The 16,365-nt window shown below is 43.8% G+C and overlaps 1 protein-coding gene across 3 annotated transcripts in view; it reads left to right on the top strand.

Annotated features, from left to right (window-relative positions):
• The window catches only part of Mdn1 (midasin AAA ATPase 1), a 120,920-nt gene that overhangs the window by 82,247 nt on the left and 22,308 nt on the right, over nucleotides 1-16,365 (top strand). For all 3 annotated transcript variants that reach the window (XM_052176190.1, XM_052176192.1, XM_052176191.1), the window contains exons 63-82: nucleotides 76-778; nucleotides 3,175-3,336; nucleotides 3,471-3,744; nucleotides 4,294-4,529; nucleotides 4,914-5,009; nucleotides 5,473-5,567; nucleotides 5,817-5,938; nucleotides 6,318-6,464; nucleotides 6,993-7,102; nucleotides 7,596-7,669; nucleotides 8,128-8,323; nucleotides 8,885-9,047; nucleotides 9,895-10,041; nucleotides 10,816-10,942; nucleotides 12,004-12,109; nucleotides 12,723-12,838; nucleotides 13,762-14,244; nucleotides 14,471-14,697; nucleotides 15,139-15,294; nucleotides 15,432-15,613. In XM_052176190.1, coding sequence (XP_052032150.1) covers nucleotides 76-778; nucleotides 3,175-3,336; nucleotides 3,471-3,744; nucleotides 4,294-4,529; nucleotides 4,914-5,009; nucleotides 5,473-5,567; nucleotides 5,817-5,938; nucleotides 6,318-6,464; nucleotides 6,993-7,102; nucleotides 7,596-7,669; nucleotides 8,128-8,323; nucleotides 8,885-9,047; nucleotides 9,895-10,041; nucleotides 10,816-10,942; nucleotides 12,004-12,109; nucleotides 12,723-12,838; nucleotides 13,762-14,244; nucleotides 14,471-14,697; nucleotides 15,139-15,294; nucleotides 15,432-15,613 — 3,922 coding nt within the window. The remainder of the gene's footprint in view (nucleotides 1-75; nucleotides 779-3,174; nucleotides 3,337-3,470; nucleotides 3,745-4,293; nucleotides 4,530-4,913; nucleotides 5,010-5,472; nucleotides 5,568-5,816; nucleotides 5,939-6,317; nucleotides 6,465-6,992; nucleotides 7,103-7,595; nucleotides 7,670-8,127; nucleotides 8,324-8,884; nucleotides 9,048-9,894; nucleotides 10,042-10,815; nucleotides 10,943-12,003; nucleotides 12,110-12,722; nucleotides 12,839-13,761; nucleotides 14,245-14,470; nucleotides 14,698-15,138; nucleotides 15,295-15,431; nucleotides 15,614-16,365) is intronic.

The following is a 16,365-nucleotide window of genomic DNA, read 5'->3' on the forward strand; positions in this document are numbered from 1 at the left end:
AGCAGATTGTTTTTTTTTTTTTTTTTTTTCATTCTCTTTTCTAACAGCATTTATATGTTGTTAATTTACCTTCAGGTTACTTCCCCAAAGGATCAGTCAGCTGGAGAATTCAGTTCACAGCCTGTCAAAAAAACAGGCCTTCAGACCCCACCTACCCAGTTATGAGACCTTGGTACAAGAGATCCACCACTACATCACCAGCATTGCTAAGGTCACTGCTGTTCAGGACCTACTCGTCCGGCTTCTTCAGGCACTTCACACAGATGGACCGAAGTCTGCTCAAATGCTCCAGAACCTTCTAAAGGAGGAGGCCTCTTGGCAGCAGTCACATCACCAGTTTAGGAAACGACTAGTAGAAGAGTATGCCTTGTATCCAGACACTGTGACCCCATTACAGGCATCCATCTTGCAGCTCCAGCATGGCATGAGGCTAGTGGCATCTGAAGTCCATGCCTCCCTCCACAGTGGTGTGGTCTGTGCAGAGAATCTGGGGGCCCTGGCCATGGCTGTGCTGGCTTTCCCGTCTGTGGGCCCCGGCTTCCCTACCTACTATGCTCATGCAGATGCTCTGTGCTCAGTGAACTCTGCGGAAACTCTTCGAGGTCTCGGGAAACTGATGCTCAAGCGTGGGGCAAGAAAGGAAGAAGCCAGGAGCCAGCAACTTTATCCTTCCCGGGAGCAGTTGCTGATGAATGCTCTCCTTTACCTGCGTTCCCATGTACTGTGCAAAGGGGAGCTAGACCAGAGGGCCCTTCTGCTCTTCAGACACCTGTGTCAAGTAAGTCAGTCCCTATGAGGTCTACCTGCACTCTCCTAAGGGAGCTGCTGTGCTAGAACATGGTTGGAAAAATGGGTATCCACTTGTCTAATGCTGTCTCTTCTTTCCTTTGACTACAAAGTATGTAGGGTGGGGGTTTGCTTCTTTGTTGCTGTTTGGATGTTTTTTGAGACAGCATCTTAACTATCTCTGGTTGCCCTAGCACTCATTATGTAGGCCAGGCCGGCCTCAAACTTAGGACACTTATCTGACTTACCATCTTAAATACTGAGATTTCAGGTATGTGCTAGCATAGCATAGCATTCATGGCCAGCCCCCCTCCATCTTTTAAATGATCAACTAGGCCCTTGTTTGTGGTACATATTCCAAGCATATTTTTCTTTTGAAATAATATACCTCAAGTTTGCTGATTTATTTATTTGTTTATTTATTTTTTGTAGAAACGACTTGCTAAAACTTAATATTCTAACATTAATGACTCAGAATTCAGCAACAAAAAGATGGTCAGGGTCAATTCTGGACTATCTGTGGAGCCTGATTGCCCTTAAATTGCTAGAGCTGTAAGACAACACAGCAAGACAATGAGTTCATCTGCTTAGTATTCAAACTTAATAGCATTTGGTAGTCACTCCTGCTCACTGTATTATTTATTCATCATGTGTTCTGTTGCAAATTTCCTACTATATGTTAGCATATTTAATATTTTGTTTACTGTTTTGAAGGGGAAAACAATGTATCTCATAGTAAATAGTCTTACATTTTTGGGTAACCTAGAGACCACGATTACAGGACAAAGTTTAAATCTATGTTGCAAGTATAGGTTAGTGAGCAGAGTGCTGACCCTGCACACCATAGGACCTGAGTTTGATTCTTCAGCACCTCCTAAACCAGAATGCTTGCATGTAGGCATGTCATCCCGATCGGATGATCATTCCAGACTTCAGCCAGTTCTTTGCTTACCTGGCTGCTTGAGACTTTGTCTCAGAATTTTAACTCTTATCTTTTAAAACATTAATAAACTGAAGATGTGGCTCAACTGTTCTTTAGAAGACCTTGGTTTGGTTCCTACAACCCACATGGCCTCTCTCACAATCCCTGTAATTCTGGCTCCAGGAGATCCAGTGCCCTCTCTCAGCCTCCCAGGGCACAAGGCATGCACATGGTACACTTACATGAATATAGGCAAAGCACTCAAACACATCAAAACTGAGTCTTTGAAAAATGTAAATGTTTAAACTTCTTAGACATTTAACTTAAATACCTTTCTTTAATGATAAATGCTATTTCTTCAAACCTTAAAAATATTTGGTGGCACTGGGCAGTGGTGACACATGCCTTTAATCCCAGCACTTGGAAGGCAGAGGCAGGTGGATCTCTCTGAGTTCAAGACCAACCTGGTCTACAGAGAGTTCCAGGACAACCAGGGCTATAATGAGAGACCCTGACTGGGGGGGAGGGGGGGGGGACGGCGAGAAACAAAATAAAAATAGTTGTTGGCAATTGATAATTCCAGCACTAACAAAGAAGAGGCAGGAGGATCAGAACTTCAAGTCTAATTGCAGCTACATACAGAGTTTGAGGATAGCCTGAGATGTAAGAGACTATTTTTAAAAAAGAAAAGGTGTTAGAAAGATGGCTCAGAGACTGAGAGCACTGGTTGCTCTTCCAAAGAACCTGAGTTTAATTTCCAGCACCAATGTGGTGTGGTGGCTTACAGCCATTCGTAACTCTAGTTCCAGGGGCCCTTCTCCATCTTTTGGGCCGTGTTTGGCACTAGGTACACCCAGTGCACAGGCAAGCAGGAAAAACGGACATACATATTCAATTCGATTTAAATTTAAAAAGACTTAAATAAATAAGGAAACCAAACAGTGAAAAACCACATTGCTAGTATGTTGGTGTCCTTCATTTACTATATTTTTGTTGTTGGAGACAAGATTTCACTGTAGCTCTAGCTGGCCTGAAACTCACTATTTAGATTACTCTTTTCTCTGCCTATTGTCATTTATAGTTTGCCCATCTAATGGCATTCAAGAAGTGTGTAGCATAGTCTAATGTTGAACTCTAGGCTAGCTTGCCAAAGTGCCCACTAAATGCACTCTTTGTCAACTCCCTTGAACAAAAAGGGCACTAGGATTAGTTGTGTTGTAGCAGACTTGGAGACCTTTGAAATTACAACAATATAGAAAGAAGCCAGGAAGTTGCTGAAGACCCACGCCTTGAAAGAAAGCTCCTTTGCTCTCTGCTGGTGGGGGTAGGGGGTGGAGTTCATTTCTAAGCTGTTGACCTTTGTTTGGGGGCCTATGGAACTTTTTATATTTGTGAGAAGCTAAGATTGAGGAGTCTTGCTTATGTTTTATGAATGCTTCCTTTTTTCTGCCCATATAACTTTTCAGGAGATCATCAATGAGTGGGATGAGCAGGAGCGAATAGCTCAAGAGAAGGCAGAGCAAGAGAGTAGCCTGTACAGATTCCGGAGCAGGAGCCGCAGGACAGCCCTAACTGAGGAGGAGGAGGAGGAACTGGAGCTCAGGAAACTGTTCCCACTGCATGAAAAGGTAGCGAACTAAGTCTGTGGCTGTGTTGACATTCAGTGTTTCAGTCATTATGTCACTGTTCTCTTGATAGTTCATTCTCCTCCTCTTCGTTTTCTACTGATTATAACCAGATGAATTGTCTTATCACTGTTTAGGACTTCGCAGATATCTTAATGGAACCAACACTAGAAGAGAAGAAGAGAGCTTCGGATGGAAGAGAAGAGGAAGCAGCCACAGACCCAACTCTCCTGTCCCAGAGTTCAATGCAGGCAGTGATGCAGATACACCAGCAGCTGTGCCTCAGCTTTGCACGGTCCCTGTGGTACCAGCAGACTGTGCCACCACACGAAGCGAAGCACTACCTCAGCCTGTTCCTTTCTTGCTATCAGACTGGAGCATCACTGTTGACACACTGCTACCCTCTGATGGGTATGGAAGTGCTTGATAATACTCTGGGAGGTCAAAATGAGATGATATTGCTATTCCAGAATAATTAGGATAGCAAAATTCCCAATTTCTTTCTTTTAGTTCCTAATTCCTGTAGCTTGAAAATTGAAGAAATTGATTAAAAAGTCTGCAGTAGTGCAAATTTTCATTAGCTTCCTATGAGAAAGGATGTAGACTTGGTGTCTGCTAGTTTTCCCTGAATTGTTTCCACTTTTCCTAGTCATGCTTTCCTAACAGATTCATGGGGGATGTTGACGAGGGATCTTTAATTGTTTATGGTGCAGGGAGGACAAATGTCATGCCTCACACACCAAGAAACGTTCCTTTCCTCTAACTTCATATCTCTTTAAAACACTTCTGAGACTCTTAGAATCTGGTCGATATCAGTTGGTTTCATGAAGTTTCCCACATGGTTTTATCAATTACTTTATTGGAAAGAGGCTTTAGTCTCAATTAGCTCATTGTTTCTTTGTAATGTACTGTTCCACTGTCTTTGTGAGTTCACTGACTTTTCTACAATCTTGTTCACAGGAGTTGAGCTGAATGACCAGCTCTTGGGAAGTCACCTTTTGGCCTGCACCCTCTCATCTAACACTCTCTGTGGGGAAGCTACCTCAGACCTGATGCTGAAGCCTGAGGGGCCCTATGATTTCTACCAGCACCCCAATGTGGCAGAAGCACAGCAGTGCCAGCCTGTGCTTCAGGGCTTTTCAGAAGCTGTCAGTCAGCTGCTACAGGACTGGCCAGAGCACCCTGTGCTTCAACAGGTAGTGTAGCCAACTAGGAAGGAGGGACTTGCCCAAGAATGCATGTTTTCTCAGAGGATGCATCTCCAGGGATGCTGACTTGTACATTTATACATAGAAATAAAGACTCAACTACCCTCTAACCCAGTGAGGTTTTCCTCACATGCAGGATGAACATGCCAGCTTTAGCAAATTTTATATTAACTCAATATAGAGACTAATATCATCAGAATTAGTCCTATTTCCAGGATAAGGCTTCCCTCAGATTCCATGACCACATAAGCTTTCTTCCACAGGTTTTTGTAGGTGTTTGTGAAGCACAGAGTAAAACTTCTCGTTAGGACTCTACACTGTCAGTCACTGATAACTCTACTGAAATACCCAAACTTTTTTTTTTTTTTTAAGCTACTGGTTGTAATGGACAGAATTCGTGGTTTCCCGCTTTCCAGTCCCATCTCCAAACTCCTGAATGGCTTAGAGATCCTTCTGGCGAAGGCACAGGTAAAATGAATCATTCCTGCTATTCCTGCTTTTCCCTGTTTAGCTTTTGTCATTTGGACAAGATTTTTCTGTTGATATTTGCATTATAACAGAAAGGTACAATAAGGTTTAAAGAAAGACTTAAGATTCTTGCTTGGTATTTATGAGTTGGGATGAGGTCGTTGCTAGTGAGCTGGTAGTGAGCTGCCTGTGGTAAGGAGTGAGCAGCTGTTTGAAGGGTGGGGCCTAGTGGCCCGGACCCCAGGAGCTCTCCCTGTTGGGCAGCCTCTGGCCTGCAGTCACTCTGCCCACACACACTAACTTTGGCCCTGCTGGTGTTGTATCACATGACCATTTGTTGTAATTGATAAAGTTCTTATGGAACCAGTAGTCTTCTCTTAAGGGAAGTACTGAGATGTTACTGGGGGAGAGGAAGTGACTAAGGTGTTGGATGACAGTGGCGAATGGGTCTCTGTTTCTTTAGGATTGGGAGGAGAATGCAAGTCGAGTACTGTCTCTTCAGAAACATCTTGATCTAGTCAGTCAGATGATCATTCGGTGGCGTAAGCTGGAGCTGAAGTAAGTGCCCTCTCTTCTGCCTGCCCCTGGGTTTATCTGTAAGACGGCAGCTACAGCATATGCTTAACTGTGGAGTTTAAAGCAAACACTAAACATGCTATACAGTCTTATAGTATAAATGAAATTTATTTGCTACCTCAGAATGTCTAAACTGACATTCTGAGGTAGCAAATCAATTGTGAATCTGATTTCAAAGGGATTTACCTAAATGTTTCCACTACCTTTTTTTAACCCATCCTTTACGGTCAGCTGCTGGTCAATGAGTTTGGATAATACCATGAGACGCCATACTGAGAAATCCACCAAACACTGGTTTTCCATCTATCAGATGCTGGAGAAGCATATGCAGGAGCGCACAGAGGAGCAGGAAGGTAGGCAGGTGTCTGTAGCGGGGCTAAAGACCCAGCCCTGTGATATCAAAAAGGCATGCCAGGACATAAATCTAGGAACTAACTCAGTGCTTATTGCCTGGTGTGAGTGATGGTTCATATCAAAAGCTGCTTCACAGTAATACACTTACATACAGGTTCTACGTGTCAGTCATCCCTGTAAACATAATTGTTGCTTCAGTTTGATGTGGCACCTACCTACTGGGCCTTCCCTTCGGTTTGACGTTTGCTACCCTGGATGCATCTTATAGATGGGAAGGGGGTTGAACGTGCATAGGGATGGGAAGGGCGGTTGAACGTGCACGGGGGTGGGAAGGGCGGTTGAACGTACACACGTGGTTTGCTTTTTGTATCTCTAAAGATGACAAGCACATGACTCTGATGTTGCTGGTTAGCACGTTACAAGCATTTATTGAAGGCTCTTCGCTGGGAGAATTCCATGTACGACTCCAGATGTTGCTTGTTTTCCATTGTCATGTCTTACTGATGCCACAAGCTGAAGGAAAAGGTGAGGGATTTTTCCTCATTTATGATGCACTATTTGTTCATTTGGAGATACTGCCTCACTGTGAAGCTATGACTTGCCAGGAGCTCGCTGCATGGTAAGGATAAGCTCTGTGTAAAAACTGCTGTCAGTTTTAGTCACAGCAAGTTTGGAATTAAGTCATCACTAAAAATTAAGTGTATATTGTACGTGAATGAGCAATTGAGACCAACATTTTAATATGCCATTTTTCTAATATAAGCATGGTGTCTGTTGATTTTTATGAGTTTTTGACAGAGTTTTGAAGGCTTGGTCTAAAGAGAGTCTCAGTATATCATCTGCAAGAAAAACAATGGCAGTAAATCTGCTAGAAGCTTAAATGAAAATAGACCAGCTTTAACAACCTGCATGTTTGAGAGGTGCTAAGCTCAGACAAGTTTTTAACAAACCTGACTAGAATGCGCCATAATTTTGTGGCGTGGGTAGTAAGGTACGTGCACAGGAGCACATACAGTGGATGCAGCATGTTGATTTCTTTCTCATTTCTTCCAGATTCACTCTGCAGTGTTCTGTGGAATTTGTACCATTTTTACAAGCAATTTGTTGACCCAGTCCAAGCTAAAATTGTGGAACTTCGCTCCCCCATAGAAAAAGAGCTTAAAGTAAGATGAGTGGTTGTCATAGTTACCCTTTAAAGGACAAAGCCAGCCCAGCCCTTTTCTTTAGTTCTGTTCTTTGGTCCTTCTGATAGTGGGGTAAGAGACAAACAAGGAGAGGCTGTAGGAGGTAGGGGAGCCACCACAGGAAAGGCTGTGCTCTGCTGCTCTTTCACATGTTTTCTGTCACCTAAGAAGTGTGCCATGGGTACTTAGGGCAGGAAGAGACCCCTGTTTTTAATACTTTAGTGATCAAAAAGAGTTGAAGAACCAACACCGACAAGAAGAACATGGCTAACTGATTTTTAAGCTGGAGTGCTTACCAAATGAGTTATTGATCTCAAATCACATAAAATGGTTCCCCTTTTATTGTACATATTCCCTGCACGTGCTCCTGTATTTGGGAAGGGATGGCCTTGGACCTTTAACAAGTAGATAACGTAGGAACAGAGGGTACAAGCTTTGTAAAGCCATCTGCTGAACATCCTTTATCTTTCAGGAATTTGTGAAGATATCCAAGTGGAATGATGGCAGCTTCTGGTCCATTAAACAGTCTGTGGAAAAGACACATAGGTAATCTGTCTTGTAAGGATGGGAGTGACCTTTAAAAACACATTTGAATGTTGGCTTCAAGACTACATTATTTCCATGGCCAGACCTATACTATTCTCATGCTACCACAAAGAAATTCTCCTTGCAGGGAAAATATATGCCTCGGGCAGAATATACCTTGTGCCCACATGAGGGCCTTGTCTTCTACCTCCCACTAGCTGTTGACCTTGAGCAAAGCAACCTTATTGTGGCTGGCCCCAGTTTTCTCTTGTACAAAAGGTGGGGGTGACAGTATTTGGCATATTTTTTTCTCCTAAAGATCCAAAATGATTGTGGCTACCTAAAGAGAATAGTATAGCTATAGGTATAAAAGATTGTGTGTGTGTTCCGTTCACTCGCATGTGACCACATTATAATTCTTTCAAACCCCATTAAAATGATGTGTTCCTAACCTTACACCTGTTATTTCATGAGATCAGGACCCTCTTTAAATTCATGAAGAAATTTGAAGCTGTGCTGAATGAACCCTGTCAGTCGTGTCTGGTGGAGAGCAGGGAAGGACAGCCTGATGGTTTGCCAAAGCCAACAGAGGAAGCTACAATGGAGACGTCGCCCATTCAGGGTCTGAACAATGCACTGAGGGAGACCCTGTTAGCACAACCAGTATCATGGCAGGTACTAGCTCATGGGATGGTGTGAATTTAATCCCAAGCCACTCAAGCTGGATAGATCAGGTTTGGGGATGTATTAGGAACTAGCTAAGGAATGTGTTTCCTTATTTGGCTCTGTATAGAATTTGTTTGCCTCACTATGCTACAGAGTTAGGCAGAAACCACAGTCTTGGGACAGCTAGGTGGCTCACAAGTAAACTGATTGCTATGTACTCTTGATGACCTGACTTTGAAATCTGGAACACCACATAAAGGATAAAAGAGAATCAACTGCAGTCTTACTGTTCATTCTGTTTTGATAGGTTAAAAGTTAATGTCTAGCTAGATCAGTCACATACAAAGAAGTAATTTCGGTTTCTCTGTCTTCTGAGTGCTGAGTTAAAGGTGTGTGCCATCATTGGCCATAATTCGGGTTTCTAAATATGTGCTTATTTCTACTATTGGGATAATGATGATTTTGTATTGTTGTGTGAGGAAGGAGGAAGATGGGTGAAGTTGACTTAAATTTAGTGTCCATTGAGTTAAAAGATTCTTGGTGGTAAAATTAACCTGTACTCTCCCAAAGCCTTCAGGTACAGAACAGTGTCGGGATGCAGGTCCCTTGTCTGTGGAGGGAGAACTTCTGCGTCGTTTGCCACGGCTCTCAAAACGAATGAGGAAAATGTGCCTGGTGTTTATGAAGGAGAGCCCCCTACCTCACCTAGTGGAAAGCCTCGACCAGTTCACTGGTGAGTGTTAACAGCAAGGGTAAAAGTGGGACTTGCTCTGTCCCCATGGCTGGGAATGTAGGACCTGTGTCGTTTTTGATATCTTATACAATATTTAAATAAGTTCGCTGGAAGTCAGAGCCCTAAGACTGAGGCCTGCTAATAACAGTGTCATAAATTCATCCCTCTGCCCTCACAAGTAGGCTGTAGTTGGCTTGTTGTGTCTTTCTCTGTTGGCCAGGTTGGTCTCAAACTATGGAATTTCAGTGACTTCCTGCCTCAGCATCTGCATGGAAGTTCAGGGAATCCAACGCCCTCTCTGGCCTGCAGGCACTAGGCACACAAAGGGTTCGCAGACATGTGCAGGCAAACACATAAAACTAAAAATAAATCTTTTTAAAACAAAAGTTAGTTGGAAGCCAGGTATGGTGAAGCACATTCAGGAATAAAAACTAGGTGATTCTTTTAGTTCAAGGCCAATTACATACCAAAAGTGGGGGGAAGGTTTGAACTGAAACTGCAGATAAGTGCTTCTATAGTTGTATAGATTAAAAGAGAATTAGCAAATACTAACTATAGGGAAGGAACAGAATACAATTAGCAGAAATTCCCCTCAGCTGATTAAAATACATGCTGTAATACATGCTACTCATTCAATAGGGTTGGGTTGGGTTTGGTTTGTTTTCAAGAGGTAATGAAGCTAGGAGATATATTATTTACCATTTCCATGCATTTTACAAGTATAGCTCAAGCAGAGTTCATGGGACATTTGTCAAATGTGAGGGACTGTTGAGTGTTCAAGTAAAAGACAACCTGGAGCAGATGTGCACGCGTTAGTAAGGCCTTGGGGTTTTATTTTTCCCTATAGGTGGAGTGATTTCCTCGGTGAGTGAGCTGCAGAGCTTAAAGGTGGATCTCTCTGCTGAGAAAGAAAAACAGCACTCAGAAGCCAAGCACATTCTCACACAGAAGCATCGCGCTTTATCAGACCTCTTCAAACACCTTGCAAAAATCGGTAAGGGTTGCTCCTGAAGCACTATAAAATGTAATCATCTTATTTTTTCAAAGTTTTAATATGTGGGTGCTCCCATGTGATATATATGTAAGGTTGCTTCCATGTGATACGCGAGGGTGCTCATGGAAGTCTAAAAAGAAAATCTCTTCTCCTGGAGTTGGAGTTACAGCAGTTGTGGACTGCTATATAGAGAGATGCTAGGAACCAAACTGAGAGTCATCAGGAGGAGCAGCAAGTGCTTTAACCACTAAGCCAGTATCTGCGTTTTGGTAACATGAGTGGCTTGTGGGAAGCCTCGGAAACTACAAAGCAGAGTACTAGGCAGAGTTGTGAAATGATATTCTAAGACTGCAGACACACTCAGGAAAATCCTACAGTGAGCTACTGCCTGTACAGTAAACTACAGTGAACTTCTCAGGGTTTGTGGTAAGGTGTCTCAGAATTGAGATTTTTCTGCTTTCAGCTGTATCATGTACTCTACTATCAAAGAACCACATCAGGGTCCCTTGGAATCATGTTGAGATGCAGGACCCTGCTTTAGTTGGTGCATTTCTTCACTGCTGCATAGTTCAAGTTGGCCTCACACTCACGATCCCTCTTGACCTCCCACGTGTTGAGTATAGGCATGAACTGTGTTCCTGGCTACCTAAGCCCGTATTTATGACAGGTTTCTGGAGATACATGACACAAACTTTACTTTGACTAGAGGGGGTCTTAGGGGGATAGCTTTTTCTCACTGGCTTTCTTTTCTTTAATGAGTGCTGTTGATTTCAGGTCTGTCGTATCGAAAAGGTCTTGCCTGGGCCCGTTCCAAAAGTCCTCAGGAGTTGCTCCACCTTCACCCGTTAGATCTCCAGAGCGCGTTGTCCATAGTCAGCAGCACTCGGGAGGCCGATTCTAGGTTGGTTTGATTTTGACTTGTACTTTGAGGAAGTCAAGAGAGTTAGCAATTACCAAGAGATGTGTTACTTACTAGCCTAGGAATTCACTTTCTTCCATCGTTGCTTCCTGTGTTTGCTGCCCTGCTCTGTGGGTCCATGGTGTAAGTGTGCTTCCACTGCTGACTGGCAGCTCCCCCAGGCCGGCTTGCTCTGCTCCTTTGGCTCCCTGAGCTCTGCGTACTTGACCTGAACTTACAGCTGGGAATCAGTCTCTGGATCTCTCTCACTCTCTTTCTCAGTTTTTGAAGACAGAAATTCTCTCTATAGCTCTGGCTTATCCTGGATCTTATTCTGTAGACAAGGCTGGCTCAAACCTGGAGATTCACCCACCTCTACCTTTGCCTCCAAGTGCTGGGATTATAAGTGTGCCCCACCATTGGGAATCTCTTTATGGCCATATTTCTTTGCTATCTTTTGTGTGTGTAAGTTCTAAAAATTTCAGTTTGAGAATTGATTACCTGTGAGACAGAGCTACCTATATTCTAATCTGTGTAAAAGTTTTATAGGGGATCTGGATTTGTTGTAATGCCATTTCTTTGTGGGATTTTAAATTTGCGCCAAAACAGCATTGTAAATGGAGACGTTGCATAGCAGCTTTCTAGTTTTTGAGGACGATTTGCCAATTGGTCTCTATGTGGCTGTGACTGGGCTGTACCTTTCTTTTTGAACGGGACACGTGCTTTGCAGATTATTTTTATCAGCTTGGCCCCTGTGTCACTTGCCATTTTGTGCATGTATGTTCCTCGTTGTCACAACAATTAACCCCTGTTCACATCACGGTACAGGCTATACCTTCCATTTAGGTATATTACCTTCCAAAATTAATTTATAAAGGGTTCATTGGAGAAACTGCTTATATGATGGTAATGCTTCCAAAACAAAGTATTCTGCTCAGATATACCAATTTCAACGGTTGACTGTGGCTTATACCTAAATATTCTCAGAAGTCTTGAGTCCTTGGGAACTTCAGAGGGTAGTTATTGTGGTTTTAATACAATAAGTTGCCTGATTTCTTTCCTAGGCTCCTCAGAGAAATTTCGTCTTTGTGGGATGGGTGCCAGAAGTATTTTTACCGCTCTCTTGCCCGGCACACCAGGCTTACTGCAGCACTAGCAACACCTGTCAAGGTAGACTGACACGGGCTGGGGAGAGTGTCTGGTCTGTTCATGTGTCATCCTTACCAGGCATTGACAAGCTGTTAAATTTAAATCAGGGTTAAGTTAGTGTGGGTCCTAGAACATCTTAGAAGTTCCATTGCATTTGCCAAGAGGATCATTTTACTTCTGTGACCATCTTTTCCATTTTTTTGGTGTCCTGCCTCGTTCTTCCTTATGGATGTTAGTCCTCTCTAGAAGCTAGTCTGGGCCACTCTGAAGAACACGAAGGCACTGCTGCTCACCCCACCATATATGATACGTTAGCCTCTGTTTCAAGAAATAGCTTTTGGGGACTGGAGAGATGGTTCAGTGGTTAAGAGCACTTGCTAAACTTGCAAAGGACCCAGGTTCAGTTCTGAACCTACATAGTACCTCATTACTGTCTGTAACTCTAGTTCCTTAAGGTCACCAGACATGTATGTGATGCACATATATACATGCAGGCAAAACACTTAAACACATAAAATAATTTTATTTTTTATTTTAAACAAAGAAATAGTTTCCTGGTGGAACTTGTGGTGTGTGTGTTGGGAGGGCGGAGGCTGTCAGCAGTGCCTTCAGCATGGTTTTCTCTTCCTGCCAGGAAATGGGCATGGGTAACGTGGACAGATGTAAAGGGTTCTCGGCACACTTGATGAAGCTGCTTATCCGACAGCGTCGCTCTCTGACCACACTGACTGAGCAGTGGATCATCCTCAGGTATGCTCTGCCAAGGGGCTTACAGCAAATCAGGAAGATCTGTGCTCCTCAGCGTTACCTGCTGAGAGGCTTACCCTCCACTCCCTGGAGTGAATTTGAGCCCAAAAAGGCAGACAGAGTTTCTCCCCGCCCTACTGCTTCCTTTTGATGTCAGGCCATGGCATCACTGGCAAAACCAGTCTGTGGACTGAGTGAGGGCTGAGTTATGTAAAGTGGTCTGAAAAGAGGACTTTGTGTCATAGGCTGGTAGTCAGGGGTGTGTCTCGGTCAGGGGTGCTCCCTGGTCTTGGACTGGAGTTGAGTCGGCTTCTGTCAGACTTTAGATTTGCCCAAGGCAGTTTGTTCCTCAGTAATGAAAGATAATTAAGATGGGGAGAGTTAGGAAGGCAGTTAGCATCTGTTGACTGCTCAACAGATTCTTGGCTGGGATTCTTGGCTGGGATTCAGTTTGGCTTCTGTTTCTTCTCAACTCATTGGGGTTCATTTAGCAAAACAGTGCATTTGCGAGGTAGTGAGCTTAGATCACTGCAGCGCTGTGACTGTTGGCTGTCTGGCAGAGGGCTGGAGGCTTCTACTGATAGTGGCATGAGTTTGGAGACCATTTCTGAAAGACTGAAGAATGTATTTCATTTAACAAGGCATTTTAATTCCGGGATTTTTTTTTTTTTAAAACCTGTTTTCATAACCTCTCCAAAGAGCATACCTAGAGAACTCTGTCTTGCGTGTGTGGATGTGTGTGTGAATGCATATAGTCATGTGCTTAACCCTGGCTCCTGTTGGTGAGTCCTCTCCCTCAGAGCTACATCCCCAGCCCTTCTTATTTTCATGAAAAAACGATACATTTTCAGAAGCACACAAACAAATTTACTCTTTACAAACAACCTGGTGGCATGAATGAAGACGGCATTGTCTTTCCTGCACAGGAACCTCCTCAGCTGTGTGCAAGAGATTCACAGCAGACTGACTGGGCCCCCCGTCTATCCTGTGGCCTTCCCACCTCAGGACAGTGTGCAACAGTGGACAGAGCGACTGCAGCATCTGGCCATGCAGAGCCAGATCCTCCTGGAGCAGTTCTCCTGGCTCTTCCAGTGCTGTCCCAGTGCAGGGCCAACTACAGGCCGCAGTGATACTCCAATTCGGGAACACCCTTCTGCCTCTCATCTGGAAAAAATTGATATCAAGGAGCCAATAGCTGGGGTAATGCCAGACTTACTTTCCTCTGATCTGAGCTACCCAACCCCAGTACCTACAGGTCAGCTGCCTTCCGGCTGCCGGATGAGAAGAGGAGATCAGCTTTGGCAACAGTCAACTGCGGGGTTGACAGAGATGCTGAAAACTATTAAAACTATGAAAGCTAGTGTTGACAAAATTAGGCAGCAGTCTTGTGAGACCCTCTTTCATACATGGTAAGTGTGTCTGTCTTGACCATTTCTTGCCTGTACAGAGTTCAGTTTTGTGCTAAAAACATGAATTTATCATGAATCAGATTTGTGCTTGATCCTGTCACTCAGCAAACCTATATGGTGCTTTGACATATATCTAACTGTAAACTTTGAGACATAATATGTTTGCTGTGGTTAGAGAGAGGGGGGCGTAAGTATGGCTTTCAACATTGTGATGTTTCTGTTGCAGGGAAGATTTTGAAGTTTGCTCTTCTGGGCTGAATTGCCTGTCCCAAGTGTCAGCTCATTTGCAAGGCCTAGCGTCCTTGTTCATTCTTCCAGGGATAGGGCTTGAACAGACAGATTCACAAATGGCATTAGTCGAAAGCCTGGGCTATCTAAGAGGAGAAGTCAGTAAAGCCATAGATGACTTCACTGCCTGGAGAGCACGTCTGTTCATTGCACACAAGCAAGGAGGTGAGGACTTAGACGTAAGGTGATGGGATAGCACGTGCACATCTGTCCTGTTGGAGGTTTGTGCCTTCCTTGGAGGAGCGGAAGCTTGCATGTCCATTGCAGTTTCCCTTGGGCTCAACTACCTGAGGCCAGTATGTGAAATAAACCGGGTGTTTGTACACACCACCATAACTATTGTTGCTGCTGCTGCTGCTGATGATGATGATGATGATGATTTTTTTGTAACAGTGATATGAAATAATAAGCTCTTAGGTTTATACAAGCAAGGAAGCTGCTGTTTCTGTACTTGGATCCAGCACAGATTGGCATAGTGGTTAGCAAATAATAGAAAACTTTACTTAAACAGCCATTTGAAAAGTAACTCATGATTATTACTCATGATTCAAGAGACACCACAGGGAGTGAGTGCTGGGCTTTGCTATGTACCATGTTGCTTACTAGGAAACCAGATGTTGGAAGAAAGCTTTGTTGAAGACTTTTCAGAGCAAGTAGAAACTGCCATCCGGGCCATTCTCTGCACCATCCAGAACTTGGCAGAAAGAAACAATAAGAAAGCAGAAGACAGTGCTGCTGACAGGAGACTGCAAGAAGAGGATGGTATGTCTGAAAAATAACTTTGAGTTGTTGTAACTTTTATAACTAACAGGCCCTTTGGCCAGCTAAAGACAGATGTGAGATACCGGCTGCATGAGTAGAGATCTGAAGATGTTCACTCTGCTGCTTGTGTGTTTAAGGAGGAAAAGATGAGGTGGCAGGTTTTAAGAGCCTGCAGCAGGGACATCTGACAAAGCTCCTAGAGGACGACTTCTGGGCCAGCGTGAGCACCTTACACGTCCAGAGGGTCATCTCCTCTGTCTCCGAGCTGCTGGAGAGGCTCAAGTCCTGCAGTGAGGATGGCAGCACAACCAAGCACAAGGTAAGCGGCGGAGTGAATGCTCTCCAGAGTGTCCTTCACATCACTCCGAGCGGACAGGGCACTCCCTAGCTGACCCCAGTGCCTACTGGTTCACTGGATGTGTTTTAGTCATTGATGAGCTGGGAAAAGGCTGAGAGCATTTGCTCTCTGAGAGGTGAAAAGAGCGGGCCCTCCAGAATACACACTGTCAGGCTTATTTTGCACCCCCATCACACGCTCCTGGGGGGGAGCTCTGTCAGTAAGCAGCAGTAGTCAGTGACTAGCCCAGAGAGGTGGCCCATTGTACTTCATTGCATCTAGTTTCAACTTTGGTATGTTTGTAGAGTTTATTTATAGATAACTTCTTTTTTAAAAAAGAATTGGTGTACTGAAGAGTTAAAAGTGTATACAACTCATTTACAGGACATGAGTTTGATCCCTAGTATCTATGTTAGGAGGTAGTAATAATAATGCTGGGTATCATGACCCAGACTTGTTATCCCAGCACTTGGGAGGAGGAGGAGGAGACGATGATGGTACTGTTAAGTAACTACTAAATGACTGGCTGAGAAGTACAGTGTATGTTGATGAATACACTTACATATGGAAAGAGTCTCTAAGACATGAGGGAAAAACACATGCCACTTTTACCATGATGACTCAGCACATTCCTAAGTCAAGTACCAACCATGCCACCATCTAGTTCTAAAGCATCCCATCCCTCCATAGGGAGTGCCTCTTAAGCACTGTGATTGGGCATTTGTCTGTCTCAG

Source organism: Apodemus sylvaticus, chromosome 3 (assembly GCF_947179515.1).
Source record: "Apodemus sylvaticus chromosome 3, mApoSyl1.1, whole genome shotgun sequence".
Taxonomy (NCBI): domain Eukaryota; kingdom Metazoa; phylum Chordata; class Mammalia; order Rodentia; family Muridae; genus Apodemus; species Apodemus sylvaticus.